At 40.3% G+C, this 21,259-nt stretch overlaps 1 protein-coding gene across 3 annotated transcripts in view; it reads right to left on the minus strand.

Annotated features, from left to right (window-relative positions):
- Nucleotides 1-21,259, minus strand: part of GPD2 (glycerol-3-phosphate dehydrogenase 2) — a 271,268-nt gene that overhangs the window by 26,741 nt on the left and 223,268 nt on the right. For all 3 annotated transcript variants that reach the window (XM_030208750.1, XM_030208749.1, XM_030208748.1), the window contains exons 10-13: nucleotides 13,669-13,803; nucleotides 11,921-12,096; nucleotides 9,688-9,819; nucleotides 7,378-7,536 (exon numbers count right to left, since the gene is read on the minus strand). In XM_030208750.1, the coding sequence (XP_030064610.1) occupies nucleotides 7,378-7,536; nucleotides 9,688-9,819; nucleotides 11,921-12,096; nucleotides 13,669-13,803 (602 nt within the window). The remainder of the gene's footprint in view (nucleotides 1-7,377; nucleotides 7,537-9,687; nucleotides 9,820-11,920; nucleotides 12,097-13,668; nucleotides 13,804-21,259) is intronic.

A 21,259-nucleotide genomic window follows, 5' to 3' on the forward strand; every position in this document is an offset into this window, starting at 1 on the left:
TCCTTTGAGGAATTCAATCACTTTCAGCACTTAATGGCCAAAAAGGTGCTTAAATGTGTACTGTGTAATTAGGATGAGAAAACACTGCATGCTTCAGTTACATCTCTAGTTTCTTCTTTTTTTTTTTTTGTCATTATACAATTAAGCTGAAAAGCACAAAATGATTTGATTCTTAATTTGGAATATTCATTCTGACAGTTTCTAATCCCTAAACTGGGTTCTTCTGAGTCTGGGGTACAGGAAGAACTCCTTACAGTGATACGGGAATTAATGGGTGAACATGAACAACAGAATTCTACTGGCTAAGTACTGAGATTCCAAAATTACTTGAGAAAGGAACTGTATAGCTCTGAGCTGTTGATGCAGAGAGCTACCTCAGGAAGAAGAATGCAGTTAAGGTGCGAGCTATGCAAACGTTACCAGCCACACGATGCAAATAGGGGTATAGCACCAAAGTAGTCTAGCAGTACTCCTCCATCCCCCCAACCCTTTGGAGCCTTGAGGAGTCAGGAGCAGGAAATTCTTGCTGTATACCAAGATAGGGGAAAGAAAAGAAAAAGCGGCCCTATAGATCAATTATTTTAGCCATGCTCTGACACCTATTACCCCTGGAAACGTGAGAACTTTGATATCTACTGCTTCCTTAACTTTGAAACTGTAATGTAATGTCACATGTCATTTGTATTCTGCCAACTCCCAAAGGTTCAAAATGGATTACAATTTAAGAACATAACATTGAGACAAGCCATACTGGGTCAGAACAATGGTCCATCTAGCTCAGTATCCTGTTTCCAACAGTGGCCAATTCAGGTCACAAGTTCCTGACAAAACCCCAAATAGTAGCAATATTCCATGATACCAATCCTAGGGTAAGGCGTGACTTTCCCATGTCTGTCTCAATAGCAGACTATAGACTTTTCCTCCAGGAACTTGTACAAACATTTTTTTTAACCTAGATACACTAACTGCTGTTACTAGATCCTCAGAAAAAGAGTTCCAGAGCTTAGCTATCTGTTGAGTGAAAAAAATATTTCCTCCTATTCTAAAAGTATTTCCATATAACTTCATTGAGTGTCCCCTAGTCTTTGTACTTTTTGAAAAAATGGATTCACTTCTACTCGTTTTACACACTTAGGATTTTGTAGACCTCAATCATATGTCCCCCTCAGCCCTAACCTCTTTAGCCTTTCCAAGAGTTCCATTCACCTTATCATTGAGGGGCCCTTTTACTAAGGCACACCCAAAAGTAGCCTGTGCTGGTGTAGGAACGTGTTTTGGATACGCGCTGGTCCATTTCATGAGTGCGCCTGGAAGAAAGGGGATTGTTTTTAATGTGCCAGAAAATGGACATGCAGCAAAATGAAACCCAGCACGTGTCCATTTTCGGCCTGAGACCTTAACACCACCCGATGACTTAGTGGCAAGGTCTCACGTGCTAACCGGGCAGTAAGCGTGCAGCGTGTTCCAACTGCTGATTACTGCCGGGTAAGGGCCCCATGGTTTTGCCAAAAATGGAATTACTGCCCTGGGCATGAGGTAGCTAGGCGGTAGTGCCAATTTGACGTGTGTTAGAAGCAATGTAGGCGCCTACGCACCTTAGTAAAAGGGCCCCTGAATTTTTCGGAATTCTGCTATATCTTTTTTGAGATATGGCGACCAGAACTGAATGCAATACTCAAGGTGAGGTTGCACCATGGAATAATACAGAGGCATTATAGTATTATCGGCCTTATTTACCATCCTTTTCCTAATAATTCCTAGCATCCTGTTTGCTTTTTTTGGTCGCCACCGCACACTGAGCTGAAGATTTCAGCATATTGTCTACAATGACACAGATCTTATTCTTGAGTCCTGACCCCCAAGGTGGACACTGGCATCAGGAAACTGTGATTTGCATTATTCTTCCCAATATGCATCACTTTGCACTTGTCTGCATTAAATTTAATCTGCCATTTGGATGCCAAGTCCTGCAATTTCCTAAGGTCTTCCTGCAATTTTTCACAGTCCACATGTGTTGTAACAACCTTGATTTCTTTTTGTATAATCTGAAAATGTAATCACCTCACTCATCATTCCAATTTCCAGATTATTTATAAATATGTTAAATAGCACCAGTCCCAGTACATATCCCCGCGGCGCTCCATTGTTCACCCTCCTCCATTGAAAGAAATAGCCTTTTAACCTTGCCCTCTGTTTTCTGTCCAATAACTAATTCCTAATCCACAATAGAACATTGCTTCCTAACTCATGACTTTTTAACTTTCTCAGGAGTCTCTAGTGAGGAACTTGGTCAAAAGCTTTCTTAAAATCTGGATACACTACATTAAACTGACTCACCTTTATCCACAGAGGGAAAGGAAAATGTATTTACATTAGGGTAATATATAGATTACCTTTACAGTTAGAAGAAATGGACATAGACTTCACTGAAAACATTCACAAGATAGCTAGGAAAGGGGAAGTACTACTGATATAGATGATTTTAATGTGCCAGACATCGATTGGAGCATTCCTGCTGCAGGGCAGTCTAGAAACAGAGATCTTGGATTCTCTACAGAAAGAATTGTTCCAGAGTGGGTAATGGAGCCAACTTAGGATGAAGCGATTCTAGACCTGGTACTTATAAGCAGGGAGAATGTTTCTGACGTTATGGGGGGAGATCCTTTGGCATGTAGTGATCACCAAATGGTGTGGTTCAATATTAAGACACAGGAGGAGAGGGCTTATTCAGGAATGAAGGTCCTAGATTTCAAAAGAACTGACAAGATGGAGGAATTTCTCAAGGAAGAGTTAGTTGGATTGGAACAGCTGAAGGAAGTAGAACATCAGAGGGTAAAACTGAGCTATTTCAAAGGCAATAAACCTTTATGTTAGAAAATTACATAAAAGTAAGAGGAAAAGAAGGTCGCTCTGGTTCTCAAACATAGTAGCTGAAAAGGTAAGGGAAAAAAGGCTAGCCTTCATATAAGACAACTCAGAAAGAGGAAGACAAGCAAAAATACCTTGAAAAGCTAAGAGAAGCAGGAAAAGCTGTCAGGAAAGCAAAGAGGCAAATGGAAGAAAAGTTAGCTGATATGGTAAAATTGGGGGACAAGACATTTTTTAGACATGTAAGTGACAGAAGGAAGTGCCATAATAGCAATGTGAGGCTCAAGGCTGAGGGGGAAGAATATGTAGAAGTTGATAAGAATAAAGCTGAACTGCTTAACAATTGTTTCTGTTCTGTGTTCACAAATGAAAGGCTGTGAGCAGGACCACAAAAAAACTAATGCTAATGGGGTTGAATATATGATAGGCCAGGACCAATTCTCAGAAGACTGTGTTCGTGAGGAGCTAGCTAAACTAAAAGTAGACAAAGTGATGGGGTCTGATGGGTACATCCGAGAGTACTGGGAGACATTCTGGCGGCTACGCTGTCTGACCTCTTCAATGATTCCTTAGAGTCTGGAGTGGTCCCAGAGGACTGGAGAAGGGCAGATGTGGTCACTCTGCAGAAGAGTGAAAGGAAGAGACTGCAAATTTCAGACCGGTTAGTCTGACCTCAGTGATAAGTAAACTAATGGAAATGCTTCTAAAGTGGAGAATTGTGAGGTTTCTCAAATCGAATGGACTGCAGGACCCAAGGCAGCATGGTTTCACTAGAATGTTCTTCAATAAAGGTTTTTGAAATCGACATGTCTTCCTTGGTTTTGGATAGCTCCACCTGTCCTACCCCTCTCTCCTTGACCTGACTACTTTTCGTAGGAATCACTGCACCTCCACAGAACATGTTTTTTTTCTTCACTAGAGGCAGGTGTTGTCAGATAAATCTGATTGATTTTTTGACTAGGTGATCAAACAGTTGGACATGGGTGGGGTGCTAGATGTGGTGTACTTGGATTTTAGCAAAGCCTTTGACACAGTTCTGAACAGGCGACTGATAAATAAACTAAGTGCCCTCGACATGGGACCTAAAATGACTGACTGGATTAAAAATTGGTTAATGGAGCTTGCTCTGAGGAAAATGATGTTATCAGTGGTGTAATGCTGGAATCAATCCTTGGGCTAGCTCTTTCTAACATCTTTGTGCGTGATATCGTGGAAGGACTGTCTGGTAAGGTTTGTCTCTTTGCGGACGATACCAAACACTGTAATTAGATGGGCACCCTGGAAGGTGTGGATTGCATGAGTAAGCATCTATTGATGCTTGAAGAATGGTCCAAAAATTGGCAAGTAAGAATTAATGCTAAGAAATTCAGGGTCATGCACTTGGGTTACAAAAATCCAAGGGAACGGTACAATATAGGGAGTGAAATGCTTCTGTGTATGAAAGAATGGGACTTGATGGTGATGGTGTCTGATGATCTTAAGGTGGCCAAACAGGTAGAAAAGGCGACGCCAAAGCCAGAAACATGCTCGGGTGCATAAGAAGAGTAGAGAGCTGCATGGGAACAGGGATAACGGGAATCTTGCGGGGATCCCGTAGGGATGGACCGAGGTTCACAGGGATCCTGCAGGGATGGGCCTGGGTCCTGCGGAATGGTAAAATGAACCGAGCTTTACTTCCCTCTCCCCCCCACGTACCTCAGATCACCCTGGCAGACTAGTGGCTTACTTTGTTGCAGGAAAGATCCCCACTACTGCCCTCCCAGCCGCTGAGTCTCTCACTGCTGCCGCTTGTTTAAAATCCTGCCAATCTGGAACTGTTTCTATTGGATAAACCTGTTCTTCAAGTAGATGTTACATGGCTATTGTATTTGGAGTAGAATAGAGTGGAAAGTGTTCTTTTGAACACTCTCCTTTTACTGTCAATACGATATGTTACTGGAAAAGGAAAAGAGTGAATAAAATCTATAGCTGATTGGTTAGGCAGAATCGGTGTCCCTTTAAAACAACCCAGCACCATATTAAAAAAAACTGACACACAGGGAGAGATACAGATAAGGGTAAGAATACATCAGAACGGCTTTGCTTATTTCCACAGCGGGAAAGGTCCATTAGCTCATATGAGTTGCTCTATTTTTGGCAGGACACAGAAGAAAATGTGTGGCACGGTTTGTCTTCTAAAGAAGTAACGAAGCGGGAGCGCTCTGTTGAGCAAAATCTATGCCAACAGCATATTTACAAAGATAAGTATCTGTGACACCCTTAAGAACATAACTGTTAAAAATCTGTAAAGAGAATTGAAGAAATATAAAGAAATAGGATTAAGCAAATAGCAAATAAAAACAAAAAAATTGTAAAGTGGAGTGGAGGAGTGGCCTAGTGGTTAGGGTGGTGGACTTTGGTCCTGGGGAACTGAGGAACTGAGTTTGATTCCCACTTCAGGCACAGGCAGCTCCTTGTGACTCTGGGCAAGTCACTTAACCCTCCATTGCCCCCATGTAAGCCGCATTGAGCCTGCCATGAGTGGGAAAGCGCGGGGTACAAATGTAACAAAAATAAAAATAAAATAAGTATTTCATTTTGGAAAGGGAAGTGGGACTTGATATACCGCCTTTCTGTGGTTTTTGCATCTACATTCAAAGCGGTTTACAGAGTATATTCAGGTACTTATTTGTACCAGGGGCAATGGAGGGTTAAGTGAATTGCCCAGAGTCACAAGGAGCTGCAATGGGAATCAAACTCAGTTCCCCAGGATCAAAGCCCACTGCACTAACCACTAGGCTACTCCTCCGCTGATGAAGAAGCCCGCCCGGCAAATTCAAAGTTGCAAATTTTAAAAGCAAAGAATTGGCCGAGCATCAGTAGCCTCAGTAACCTTTGCAAATATTCTACTTAATTAACACCTAATTCAGATCAGTAGCAGTGCTACCTTTTCAGCAGGCAAGAACAGAAAATAACTTTCTTTCAGGACAGTTTAAGCCTTGCTACTACCCGTTTTTCACTCTTATCTGTTAAGTTTCTACCTTTAGAGAAAGTAGGGACTGAATCATCTCTGGTGAACTCAGATGACATCCTCTAGGTTACCTGTGGCCTGATACCACTGGGAAGCTAAGGTTCACTGGGCAGTTCTCATGTAAAGACCTGCCATGGATGTCACATGAACAGTAGAGGCCATGTGGCCCAACAACCTCAAATTCTGCAGGGCTGTGACCTGTCGAGCTACTCGGAATCGAGCAGCAAGGGCGACAAGAGCATCTGCCCGCATCATAGGGAGAAAAGCCCGAGCCAGCTGAGTGTCTAGCAGGGCTTCAATGAATTCTAACTGCTGGACAGGGAGCAGATTGGACTTGGGGTAGTTTAAAACAAACCCTAGAATCTCTTAATACCCGAACAGTCCTCCACATAGACTCCTGAGCACCATCCTGAGATGTGCTCTTCACCAGCCAGTCATCGAGGTAGGGGTACACATGGAATCCCAGTCTATGCAGCCACTCTGCGACTACTGAAAGACACGGTGAAAACTCTAGAGTCGATGTGAGGCCAAAAGGCCTCCAGCAGAAACCAAAAGATACTTCCTGTGAGCTGATGATCCCCAGTGCTGAAGAGGACAACATCGAGTCCTCTTATTGCCTCAGGGCCGATTGTTCCCAGGAGGCCCGTATAGTGGCTGGCGTCGAGGCAGGAGGAGAACTGCTGGTCCTACACTCTCACAGCAGGCAGGAAGGCACTCACACATATGCAGTGGAGTGTGTCTCACGCTCAAAGACCTATTTAAGCTTGTTACAGGATCCGGACTGGCAACGCAGACTCCACGTTCCCATATGTGAAAATTATAGGCCTACTTTTCCTCGGAGAAACAAGATAATAAAGTACATAGTGAAGAAGTAATCTTAAAGTGATTGTACTAGATTGTAATTAAATTAATAAAATGAAGTGTATGGGGCCCTTTTACTAAGCCGCGTAAGCGTCTATGCGCGCCCAACATGTGACAAAATGGAGTTACTGCATGGTTCTTGCGGTAATTTCATTTTTGGCACACGTCTGAAAATTTTTTTTTTTTTTTCGTATGTGCGTATTGGACGTGCGCCAAGTGGCATTTGATACACATAGGACATGACCGGCCAGTTACCGCGTGACACTTTACCGCTAGGTCAATGGCTGGCGATAAGGTCTCAGATCCTAAATGGACGCACAGTAATTTTCATTTTACCGCACGTCCGTTTTTGGCAAAAATAAAAAAAGGCATTTTTTTTTTTACAGGTGCACTGACAAATGATTCTGTGCATGCCCAAATCATGCGTCTACACTACCGCAGGCCATTTTTCAGCATGCCTTTGTAAAAAGACCCCTATATTTCTTATGTTCAATGATTTTTGACCAGTTACATCAATTCTTATTTAATGATTTTTACCTTTTTCAATTAGGCAACCACCATCCTGTAAATTTAAGTTCCCAGCTATGGAACATGGTACTTAATATTCCCTTTCCTCTTTAAAGAATTGTATTTCATACCATTTTCTTCTGTTCAGACCATTGTAATTCTTTGCCCATTATTTCCACAATTCTTGGTAGAGCCTCCTCAGCAGCTTGAACATTTAGAAAGGCCAACCGAGTGCGACGTGAAATAACATCAATTGCAGTGCATGCATATTCCTTAATTGCATATCTGACCTAGGTGAAATGAAGAAAAATTTTAAACCTTCTGTAACTGTAATATTTTGTCTTACAGGGTATTGACATTAACTGCTTAGATGGTAACAAAATAAAAAAATACATAAAATAAATCCTAGTCTACAAATACTGCCGCAAACAGCAACAACATGGCATAGAATCACAGCAGCAGCAAAAACTCTGTAATCATTTTTAACATACAAATGATCCTTAATTCATAAATATGTAACAAATTTACACAAAGGTTCATATTTTATCACATACCAGTATTTTAAACAAGTAGTGTTGGAATGACTAGTTTAGGTAACAAGATTGGAGCTTCAGCTGATATAGGATAGCTATTTCACATCTATCTATTAAAAATCAATTGAACAACACAAGAGAAACAACTCCCTATAAAACAAATATTGAACTACTCCAATGGAATCCAATTAGAACTTGAACTCCAACAAAACCAAAATCACAATGAACACCACCAGAGCACTCCTAGCAATCTACTCCTTATCAATTTCTGCTTGTTATACTATTATCATGTTTTTCATTATCATCTTGCCCAAAATCCTTCTAACACTAAAGTCTACTCTCTTATATATGATCACCATTTATGATGTATTGTAAGCCACATTGAGCCTGCAAAGAGGTGGAAAAATGTGGGATACAAATGCAATGAATAAATAAACTGTAAAAACCAAAATAAGCCAATTTATAGGAAAGGAGATATTCTGTTTTTACGTCATGATGTAGAATACACTGCTGCTGCCACTATGCTGTATGCTGAGCTCACACAGGGCTCAAAGAACAGCAACCGTGCAAATCTACATCACAAATCTTATATTCATTAAACTGAAAGTGTTAACCAATGTCTATAATCTAGCAAAAAAGCATCAAGTTCAATATTGATAAATGTCTCACAATGTGCCCAATGAAAATATATAGACACATAAATAAACGTATCCCAATTCCAACCACAGTTCAGTCATTGGTTTAGGCATTAAGACACAGCTAAGTTTTCATTTATTTATGTGTCTATATATTTTTACTGGGCATGTTGTGAGACATTTATCAATATTGAACTTAATGCTTTTGCACTAGATTATGAACACTGAAGGGCCATTTTATGAAAGGGTTGCCACGCAGCAACCTGGAACCCAGAACTACCGCCATCCCAATGCGGCCAGTGGTGGTAGTTCTGGCTCAAGTGTGCGCCATTTCCAGCATGACAGAAAATATTTTTACAATTTTTACCACGGTGCTAACCCGGTGGTAATCGGGCAGAGCAGCACGCTGCCCGGTTACCGCCAGAGCCCTTACTGCCATTTCAATGGGTGGCAGTAAGTGCTCCCCGCCACATGGTAAGGGTAATCTTACCACATGGCCATTTTGGGGGGGGGGGGGGGGGGGGGGGGGGGTGATTTTTACTCGTTGCAGTAAAAAGGGCCCTGGCATGCAGGAAAAATGGTCTCTGCCACTACTGCAGGGCCCTTTTTACCGCAGCTTAGTAAAAGGACCCCTTGGTTAGCACTTTCAGTTTAAGGAATGTGAGTTTTTTGATATAGATTTGCACGCAAGCTGTTCTTTGAGCCCTGTGTGAGCTCAGCATACAGCGTAATGGTGGCGGCAGTGTATTCTACACTATCGCATGAAAACTGAATATCTCCATTCCTATAGATTGTCTTATTCTGGTTTTTACAGTACTATTGGAGTAGTGCAATACTTGTTTTTTAGGGAGTTGTTTCTCTTGTGTATTTTTTTGGTCCCTTTGAAATCTTTAGTTTGGAAAAGGCATAGTAAAATCAATGAAGGTTCAAAACAACAACTGGATAGATCTTGTTAACCTTTTAGAGTTAACTCCATGATCTGCCAAACTTTGTATCAGGTGTACCCAGGCAATAAAATATGGCAAGATAGACTCATAATTATGGGAATGATATGTACAACTTGGTTAAAGTGAATAGGTTTCTCCTACTAGCATAACTAGGAAAACTACTTCTAACTCAGCAGTAGATTTCCAGGGTGGGATCCATAAAGTTGCAGGTTCAAATTAAAGATCCCCATTGGGAAAAATACATTGTAATACTACAGTACACATGTGAAGCCTTCACATGTATCCAAAAATAACTAAAGCACAATCTAATTTTGTCCCATGCATACCTCAGCTTCAATATATGGAAATTCTGATACAAGACGTCTTCCAACAATTGGCCATCTCTTTCCAGTAACTTTTGCTATTTTGGCTACTTCTAAAGCCTTGTCTCCATATGCAGAAGCAAGATGCTTAGCAACCTATAGGATTGTAAACCACATTTAATTAATATTTTTGAGCTGATATTCAGAAGATTTGTCTAGGTAACTTCATCAATCCAAAGGTGAACAAGACATACCATTTACAAAACTGATTCAAATCTCACAATCAGTGGCGGCTTACCATTAAGCCAACTGAGGCGGGGCCCGAGGTGGCACTTTTCAGAAGCGGCACTCTCCACCTTTCCTCCTCAAACCTCTTCTCAACATTTACCTTATTTTTTTCCTTTTCCAAAAGGCGGTAGCAGCAGTAATTCCCATAGCCTGCCCTGCCACTGGCCTCTTCTCCCTACTACTGCCCGCCTCTTGACATAACTTCCTATTTCCTCAGAGGCGGGATGCAGTAGAGCAAAGAGGTCGGTAAAAAATGTAAACTGGAACAGAAAAATAGCTGTTAAGCTTCTGAAGAAGCAGGTCGTGAAACTGTAGCACTTTGTGGAGCTATCAACAAGTCAAAGTTAAGTTGCCTTCCTTGAAGTTTTATAAAGTTTAGAAGAAAATGGATTTGATAAAAGGTTGAAAATTTTATTTCAAAAAAGCACGGAGGTTTGTCTGACTAATGATGAGGTGGATCATCAGGACAAGGATCCAGTTGCGTTTAGAGCAGATAAGCCAGAGAGCTTCTGAAGTCTTTTCCTTCAAAGCTAAAAATGAATGATTGTGAGATTTGATTCAGTTTTGTAAATGGTATGTCTTGTTCACCTTCGGATTGATAGGGTAATTAACAACAAGAATTAAGCCTTTTTGATTTGAGATTTGTTTTAGGTAACGTCAGCAATTACCTGGATCACAGCTTTAAAACTAGAAATTTTGGCACACAGACCAGTTAAAGTTTGGTTAGAAACGACGTCCATCCACAATTTAATAATTTAATTTTGAAGGGCCAAAAGGTGTGCTGGCTAAAGTTAATCAGTTAGGTTCGTCCACAGAAAATAGGAGGTATAAAGATAAGTTAATAACTCTCTATTATAAGTTATTCTGTTATCTTTATCCAAGTACATTAAGTAGTACTGACTTAGCAAATTACATCTATAAATACACTGATTAACTCTATAAGGGTCCACAGAATATTCTTTTGGAGTTAATTTTATAAAGCTTTTTCTGTGTGTAAAGGGCAGAAAGAGCTTTTACAGAACTGCATGCTCACATATAGGTGTAAAAAGTAGGTGAACAGAAATGGTGTGCTTAATTTTGTGTGGATATGCATATACCTGTTCCCAGCGTACATGCACACTTTTACACCTTTTCTCGGAGCAGGTGTAAATTTGTGTGTGGGTATTTATGCACTACTGGGGTTGGTTCCAGAAACTTATTTTATATAGTCACATAGATGTCCGTTACGTTTATATAACAAGCACTATTTTGCATGTCTCATATAGGTAAATTACCCTCATATGTCAAGTATTTTCTATGTAGGTTATTCAAACACAGGAGAAAATGTGTAAGCTACTCATCAGTTTTCTACAAGCATGTAAAAAATAGACTGAAGAGGCTATTAGATCTTGATTGTGTGGGAGGAAACTACTTCTGCTGGGATGCTTAGACTAGCACTAACACTGCTATGCACGTATCAATATAACTGTGACTGATGATGTGTCAGTTACTTTGTGCTAACTGTGATCACAGGTTGATGAACTCAAGATTGTTACACACATCAGAAGTAGATTAGTTCTGTGATCTTAATGAAATGAATGAGTTAACACTGCGTTTAGCAAAAAATGTATTTTTGGCCTACAAATAATATTTTATGGTAGGAACCACTTGCTACTGACAGTACACTGTATCACCAAATGAAACATGGCAAACAAAGATTTAAAGAGAAAGAATACCTAGCCTGACAGTTTTAGTATTGTGCACTTAGCTTGGGGAAAGTGGTGAGACAAGCCCCCAATCAGGTGTTCACATGAGACTTAATCCCATAGTCACTGCATTTTAGGACATTTAAGTACTAGTGGCTCAAGACTTAAGAATGGGTATGCCTATGTTTATGGTAATGCATACGGGATGGTGAGCAACATCAAAATCAAAGGAAAACAAACCATCAAAAAAGACCATTTCACCAACTTAAAATATAGCTGTTTACCTCAATTTCAAGCCCATAATCCTGAGCCAATCTGATGTATAGGGTAGGTGTCCAATCATTGCCCCCCTCCAAGACCAGACCTATTGTCCTACTTGATCCTGCTTTGAAATTATGGGCTTTGATAGCAGCATCCACAGCTTCTTCAGCCATTGAACGATATGTTGTCCATTTTCCTCCTAGAAGCAAGTTTTAAGTAGACACAACCATCTGTATAACTGTAAAAATTATAACATTAAAATTAAACACTTAAGGGCCCCTTTTGCTAAACTGTGTGAAGCACTTATCCCACAAACTGGCACACTAACGTCTACTGCACAATCATGATAACTGCTTTTGCAGTATTCTTACAAGTAGTGTATGCTAATTTATGTGTTATAGGATTTTTATGTTAAGGGATAACCAGGCAGGGCATGGGCGGAGAATGAGTATGGAGAGCATACTACAGTTAGCACGTGGTAACTACACATTGATAATTCCGCAGTTAGTACGAGTCCACTTAGAACTTTCTAAATAGAAGGCACTAATTGCCAGATTCTATATAGCACACCTAGAGATCTGTGCTGAAATCCAGGCGTATTCTACAACAACACGCATAACTTATTTGGCTTAAGAAACTAAACAAGCAATAATGAGCACTAATTGGCAATAATTAGAATTTACGTGCACAACTCGCTAAGCCTATTCTGTAATGAACTGCATCTAGATTCTAATGTGTACAGTTCAAAAGGGGCACGGCGTTTCGTGGGTGTTCCAAATTTTACACACATAGTTATAGAATATGGTCCAGTGCGCTGAAATCTATGTGCAGGGATTCACGCCATGTTCTTGTTGGTGTAAATGGAGGCATGTAGCTTTAGGTGCTGGGATATCAACTAACAGTATTCTATATACCACGTGTAAATCTACATGCCCCTTATAGAATACGCTTAGGTGGAAATGTTTGCGTGTGGATTTTTTAGGTGCCTTGTATAGAATCTGGCCCTAAATACATCAGCTATAACTGAAACCAGAGTACCACATGCTAATGGATGTTTTGACGTACAAGTTGCAACAAAACTTCTGACCATGCTCTTAATAGGCGTGTTAAATTTTCAGTTACCACATGTCAATTTCTTGCATTAAGTCATGGTAACAGCAAAATTTAACACACTTTAGTAAAAGGACTCTTCAGAGTATTAATCCTGTTCAAACTTCTTCTACTAACCTATAAATGTACTCACTCTGCTGCTCCCCAGTATCTCTCCACACTTGTCCTTCCCTACACCCCTTCCCGTGCATTCCGCTCCATGGATAAATCCTTCTTATCTGTTCCCTTCTCCACTACTGCCAACTCCAGACTTCGCGCCTTCTGTCTCGCTGCACCCTATGCCTGGAATAAACTTCCTGAGCCCATACGTCTTGCCCCATCCTTGGCCACCTTTAAATCTAGACTGAAAGCCCACCTCTTTAACATTGCTTTTGACTCGTAACCACTTGTAACCACTCGCCTCCACCTACCCTCCTCTCCTCCTTCCTGTACACATTAATTGATTTGATTTGCTTACTTTATTTTTTGTCTATTAGATTGTAAGCTCTTTGAGCAGGGACTGCCTTTCTTCTATGTTTGTGCAGCGCTGTGTATGCCTTGTAGCGCTATAGAAATGCTAAATAGTAGTAGTAGTAGTAGTAATTAATATTAATAAAATCAAAATATATTTTGCTTCTAACAAATCTTAATTTTAAAAGTGTTAATTAAAACTTTCCAGTACCTGCTATTGTAACAAGGCCACTTTCACTGACATGAACAACATGATTCCGAGCTATTGACTGGGTGTCTTTTGAGTTAGGGTCTATAACAAGTGGACGAATACCACTCCAAGCAGCCTGGACATCACCTCGTCTCACTATCATCGAGGAAAAAAAAAACCCCAGATTAGGATGGAATTTGAAAATCTTGCTTTGCCAGTATCAAATAACTAAAGATGAAATGTCTAGGCTAATATCCATTATTAAATGCACAGTGAAAAATTACTTCGGGCCTCTTTTACTACGGAGTGCTAGTGTTTTTAGCACGCATTAATATTTAGGGCATGCTAAACGTTAGATATGTCCATAGGAATATATGGACATCTCTAACGTTTAGCGTACCTTAAATATTAGCATGCGCTAAAAACACTAGCGTGCCTTAGTAAAAGACCCCCCTCACTTATTTACAATGCACAATTATAACAGGAATCTTTTAAGCATAGCGACAAAAGAGGTTGTATGACATTGTTATAGTCTAGTTAAGCATTTCACCAATAACATAGGTCAGTGAATTAGAATATGCAGTATGGACAGAAAATGGTACAAATTAAACTTATGTATTTCCAGACTCTCATCTTTTTCTGGCCAATTGCTTGAGGAAAAAAAAATTATATATATCTATATCTATATAAACTTCAATCAGCTCGGGACCACCTGAGATTTAGAGAAACCCAATAGAGATTTTTTTCTGGTACAGCTATACAAATGATTAGTATACTTCTGAATATCAGCACCTCAGCTGCATAGCACTATTTAACCTGGCAGCAGCCTCTCCTGCCCAATTAAATAACACTGAATACTGAATCCAATAAGACTAATTCAGATTCAAAGTGTGAAATAGTACATGAAACTCTCGGTTTCCTGAGCACAATTAATTGGCTAATTAGAATCAGGTGCTTGAATAAATAACAAGTAAAACACATGACAGAGTAAACAGCATGGCTGTCTTTGGGAATCCTGTCTTATATGAAGGTTCAAAAGCTTCTGAGTTTGGTTTTTTACCATAAAAGATAATAGGAGCTTATTTATGAACATCTTAATATATCATTCATCCAAATATGGTCTTCTCTCAGCAATGTAAACAATCAAAAGAAATTTTGGAGGACTGACAATACTGTATGATGCTCATCTGTATGGCCAGGGTTAAAAGACCATTTCTAAGCATTTAGGGCTCCATCCATCTATTGTAAGATACTCTACAGATGGAAAATGTTGACATCTACAGTAGCTCTGCCTAAAAGCAAACATTCTACCAAGATCATCCAAGACCAAACTGGAAAATCATCTTTGAAGTCACAAAGATCTGCAGGCCTCTCGTTGCATTGAATGTAAGGTTTCATGTGTCATCAGAATGGTATTCATGGGAGAATAGCTAGGAATAAACCATGGGTCTCATAAAAAAAAGTGCTGCTGCCCCCCCCCCCCCCCCCCCATGTATCCTTGTAAGCATCTTAATGACCCATAAGACTTCTGAAATTAAAAAAAAACCCACAAACAGCTGAAAGAGAGGTTAGTCCTATGCCAAATGAAGGGCCCTGTTTAATATTGTGCACTAACATTTTTACCATGCGTTAAAAATTAGTGCACGCTAATGATAGACTCCCCCATAGGAATATATATATGGGTGTCTCGACCATTAGTGCGCTAATTTTTAGCACATGCTAAAAATGCTAGCACGCCTACAGCGCAGCTTAGTAAACAGGGCCCTAAGATAAAAAACATAGGTGGGAAGGCCAAGAACATATTAGTTTTTTTTTTTTTTAACATTAATAAAAATTATCAAACATGGACATGTTTTCAGTTCCTGCATGCATCATGGCTCCATAAATCAATCATACTTTTAAAATTAACTCACACAAAAAACAAATCAACTCAAATATGTTATATATCTATTTGTTTGGATTTAGCTCACACACTAAATATCTATCTATATCTACAGGAAAAAAATAATAGTTTTCCTTGTGTAAAAGTACTTCTTTCAAACAGATCAACACTGTATATTCATATTAAATAAAACTATTACACATATATAGACAGTCAAGCAATACATTCACAGACTACATTTTTATTTGGTAAAAGAAACTGATAGGAAGAAGGTTATTTTCAAAACTTGATACACAAATATTTCTATGTACAAATTCCTCTCTTTTGTTACGTATAATAATACACAAGCAAAAATCAGCATTCCAGACCAATCTAAAAAGAGGCTCATCAGTAGTCTCTACTTACCTCAGGATATAAAACATATGTAAATAAGAATTATTCAATAAATGAAGCGGTCTTCTTTAATAGGATTTAGATGCAAAGTGGGGATCTCCTAAGGCTTGGAGGCATTTTCAGCAAATTTGGTCAGTGTTTTGGGCTAGTTTGCCACATCATGCCTGAAGCTATTTATTAAATTTGTAAGCAAGCGTATATCTCTACCGAGGGGATGGGAGGTGGGGTTTTGGCAGGGAAAATGGAATATCTTGTTTTCATCTCATGTAGGAATCTAGTCACCATGAAGAAACCACATGAGTGACTTAGATCTGGATAGTTCTGTGTTATTGTACTAGATGCTTCTATGGGAATGGGGTAAAACTGGATAAATTTGCCTCTAAGGTCTTACTGTTCAATAAGGTCTTACTGTTCATTGTTGCATGTAATAGCTGTGTATGGATTTGCTTGCTGATGTTATGTTATTTTGTGGCTTTAATAAAAGATTTAAACATAGCTGGATAGAAAAATCTGCAAATTTAACAGATTAAAAAAAAAGACAGAGAATTTACTTGTCAAACGGGATAAATAAAACAAGAATTGTACCACTACCCTTATTAGTTATATTACCCAATATTACTCAACAAAGGGATCCAAAGATCCATATCACCACCCAACCAACAATGCGGTCAAAAGTTGAACTTTCTGGCCACACCAACAAACATAATTGGCAAAAGTTGAACACTGCCTTAGAAAAGGAAGCACTTCATTCTGTCAAGCAGTGTGGGGCTGCTTTGGTGTACCAGGATTTAAATCGACTGCCATTACATATGGAACTAAATATATCAGAAAATTCTTGAAGAGAATATTAGGCTATCTGTCCATGAGTTGAAACTGAGATGAAAGTGGGTCTTGTAGCCAGTCAACAATCCTAAACCTTCAAACAAATCTACTACAGAATAGCTAAAGAGGATGAGATTTTATGTACGGGCCAGATTAAAATCTCAAACTAAACTCTCTGTGGCAAGACCTGAAACAAGGTCCTCATGCAAGGAAGCCCTCAACTGTCAAGAGTTAAAAATGTGTTATATGGAAGAATCAGCCTAGACCTTGTGCTCGCCTTGACTGAAGAGAAGATGAATCTGTTGAACCAGCTTCTACCTCCTGTGCTCCGTGAGGAAGATCCTCTCCCTTGCTGTGTTGAATAGAATGCCCAGGTACTCCAGCATCTATGATGGAGTTAGTCTGCTCTTCTTGAAATTGATCACCCAACCAAACGACTGTAGAAGATGGACAACTTAGTCCATCGCTGCCACACTGTCCAAATAGGATGACACATGAATGAGCAAGTCATCGAGATATAGGAGAACTATGATTCCCTGGCACTGAAGGAAGCCGCCACCACAAGAACCTTGGTAAATGTTCTTGAAGTTGTGGCAAAGTCAAAGAGCAAAGCCATGAACAGGAAGTCATGGCCAAGCACTGCAAAACATAGAAACCTATGATGCAGCAGCCATATGGGTATAAGCAAGTATGCCTCCTTGAGATCAAGGGCAGTGAGAAATTCTCATGCTTGAACCAGTTATGACTGCTCTTAGTGTCTCCATGCGAAAGCAGGAGACTCAGAAGCAGTGGTTTAGACCTTTGAGATCTAAGACCAGATGAAAGATGCCTTCCTTCTTTGGGATAATGAAGTAGATGGAGTACTGCCTTGACCCTGTGTTGCCTGGGGAACTGGAATAATGGCCTGAAGTAATTGGTATTCTATCACATATATGTGATTTGGCTTGGCCACTGTTGGAAGCAAGATACTGGACTAGACAGACTTTTGTCTGACCCAGTATGACAATTCTTATGTTCTTAAGTCTCCTAGAGTGATCTTCCAGCTATGTTTCTAATGATCTCAACTTTTCTTCCATAGAAAACAGTTCATTTGCAGCATCTCCAAAGAACTGACACAATTGGGCCAAACACTCCAAGGGTGCTGCTTAAATGTTTTGCCATTATCATCCAAATCTCCAAGCTGGTCACCTCTCTAGGAGGAGTTAAGGATAAGGGTATCCAGAAAAGGGGACAGGCTTCAAGAATGGATAAACAAGAGCCATCATATTCCTTGCCAAATCAGGAGTTGGAATTAAGTCATATCTGAACATGCTGACAGTAAATCAGCCCCTTCATTTTCCTGATTAATAGCAAGATCCTCAAGATTTTCCATCTCAGCCTTCACTCCTAAAATGGATGTATATGCTAAGGGAGAAGCACATATTGAATTGGTAGCAAGGGAAGTGAGCTTTCATTTGGACTTGAAGAGTGTACATTCAAGTGAAGACATTCACTCACTGAGTGAAGCATCCCACTTGCTGCTGCAGGAGTAACAGTAGTAGCCCTAACAAATCCATTATGCTCCTGCATAACTCTACCCCTTCCTCTTCCCCATATCAAAGGTAAGAGTAAATAACACCAATACTGCATGAGCAAAGGACAAAACTCAACTCAGATATTCTTCTAAGGGCTAGCCAGCTAAAATCTGCCATCATCTCTGCTGTAAACCCACCTTGGTTCCAAGATAGCTCTGCAGTGGCTCTGAATGGGTGTGACCAAAGGGGTTGGTCATAATACAGCACAGACTCAGATTTATAGCAGGGGGGAGAAAGGCCCTTGAGGATGATGTCACACACTTGCCAGATTCTCTACTGATTCAATAGGGGTAACTTCCATCAGCCGGGTAAAAGTTATCCTTCATGCAGCCTTCCATTCCTCTCCAGACTCCAGTTCTTTCTTCTTCCATACTCCCTCATCTCAACAAATTAAGTTTTCCTGACATCTAGTATCCTCATTTTTCCATGAGCATCTCCACCCATGTCCTAATACTGATCCATACCATTTGGTAATCACTGGATGCCAAATGATCATCCACTATAATATGAGAAATACTTTTCTTATTCATAAGCCCCAGAAGCAGTATGGACACCTCCCACATGGATTCTATTAGCAGCTGTTGAAACAGTTCTCTCTATGACATTAATCAGTATACAGATTATACACACATATGTACAAACATATCTTGTTAATTTAATATATCATATATTGCTCTTATTGGAAGCATCCATACTGCTTTATAGCTGAACAGCAGTGATGTCAGCAAATCTGTACTGCTATGATAAGTGAAAGACATACTGACATCACCGATTGCTCTGCTAATGCTGACAATATGGATGTTCGCCAAAATAGCAGGGAACCTGGTTCATAGCAAATCAGTTCCTGGCACACTTGGATATCTGAAATTTATTGCCCAAGCTTTACAATAAGCTGACAAATAATGCTCTTGTCACTAATGGCAAAGTGTTACTAGACATACTGCAACAGCACAGCCATAGTTGATGGCCACCAGCCTTGCCTCACACCTTATACAGTCTGCACTACTGGTAAATAAGAATGTAATCTGCATAGCAAAGTCTGAAAAATAAAACATTCTATTTTTGAAATATTCATCACATCTTCATAGAAAAACATCCCTAACTCCTGTCTACAAAATAGAAGAGTAAAATAAAAAAGTGTGTGCATGCGTGTATGGGGATGGGGGTGGGGGTGGGGGTGGGGAGGGCATTGCAACATGACATGCTTCTTTTAAATATGCCTTTGTGTATTTCATTCACGGCCGCTGGTGAATGAGTTTATATTTACACTGCACTAGTTTACAAGGGATCTAATTTTCTACCATCTTTAATAACAGTTGTAGAAGATGCATGGAGGAGCATTTTCGAAAGAACGTACAGGTAAGAATCAGGATGTCCTGCTAATAATGTAAAAAAAAAAAAAAACCCTGTCCATCTTACAGTCATTTTTGAACAGGAAAAATGTCAGGATTTCCTATTTGAAAATGTGAGAAGGATGTTCTTGTGTTAAAAATGTCCATAATGAACAGCCACTTTCCAAAATGAAATGTCCTAAATATGAGCACCAAAAAAGCAGGCACAAAAATGCAGTGCAGTGGACATTAAATAATGGGATTCATGTACAAATTCCACTTTAATTCCATTATATGTTATTGTGAGCCCTCTAGGAACAGATAAAAACCTACTGTACATAAAAGTACACTACTATAATAGCCATTACACTTGCAGGTATCTTTTAAATTCAGATACAGTAGGTATATTTCTATATTCCAGGAGGGCTCACATATTTGTACAGAAATAAGAGTTAGTTACACCTGGGTCCCATTGTTCAGAGTCCAATGCACTGACCACTAGGCTACTCCTTACACTTTATTTTTGCTCTATTAGGAATGCCTAAATACCTGAAGCTGTCATACAGCCTGGTATCCACTATCACTTTCACTTCTCAGAGGGGTGTGAGGGGGTCAGTAACCACTGGGAGATGAAGAGAGAGTCATGCCTTCATCCTTCCAATGGTCAGCTGCTTAATCAGGCCACCTTTTTGTACCCTGGAAGTGACAAACAGGTCTAGATAAAAACATCCTTTTTTGCCTTGGATATTTCTTTCCACATTATCCTAATTTTGGGTCCACCCTCTCCTGCCCAAAACATGCCTCCTCCATGCCTCCCCCCTTGCTATTTGGATGAGCTACAGTGTAAAAACATTTAAATTCTGCCTTTTGAAAATCACAATTTGGATGTTTTTTGGCAGAAGGACTTTTTTTGGCTATTTGAGACATCTATCTTCTTCGAAAATGAGCACCATAGTGTGACATTCCTCATTCTAATGATGTTGAATTTTTTTCATGGCCTAGCAACTTTTTTGCTCCTTCAAATCTCCAGATCATTGGGGAAACGGTTCCCCTGCCCAACTCTCCCTCCTCCAGGTCATCCACCCAGGAGGGATGAAGGGAGTCCCCAGAGAATGCAGTAATGGAAGGAGACAGGGAACCAGGCCCCAACAATGCCACCTCTGAAAGAGAGGATATTCGCCTCCTCTTTAGGGAAGGGCTCTCAGGGAGACAAAGAGGGACAGGGGCCAACAACTCAGCCACATTAGTTTAAGGCATAGCCAGGGCCTGAAGTTGGCTTGATGCACAAGAAGGACAGACTGTGGGGAGAAAGCCTCCCTAGAGCTGAGCCCGCTCCCCCCCCCCCCCCCCCCCCCCCCCCCCCCCGTGGAGATTCCTACAGCAGGTGCAAATGGAATACAGGAAAGACCCGCAGGAGAAACAGCAACCTCCAGCGTACCATGGACCTGCTCTGAAACTGCCATTAGCTGACAGGCGGAAGCTGCGCCAGAAGAGGGAGCCAAAATGGCGTGCGCACCAACCCCATCACAGCGGGAAAGGGATGGCTCTGGAGCCACAGCACTATCTCCTAGCAAAGACTCTGAACAGCCCGCCATACACAACCCTTTGGC

Source organism: Microcaecilia unicolor, chromosome 7, assembly GCF_901765095.1.
Source record: "Microcaecilia unicolor chromosome 7, aMicUni1.1, whole genome shotgun sequence".
Lineage (NCBI taxonomy): Eukaryota > Metazoa > Chordata > Amphibia > Gymnophiona > Siphonopidae > Microcaecilia > Microcaecilia unicolor.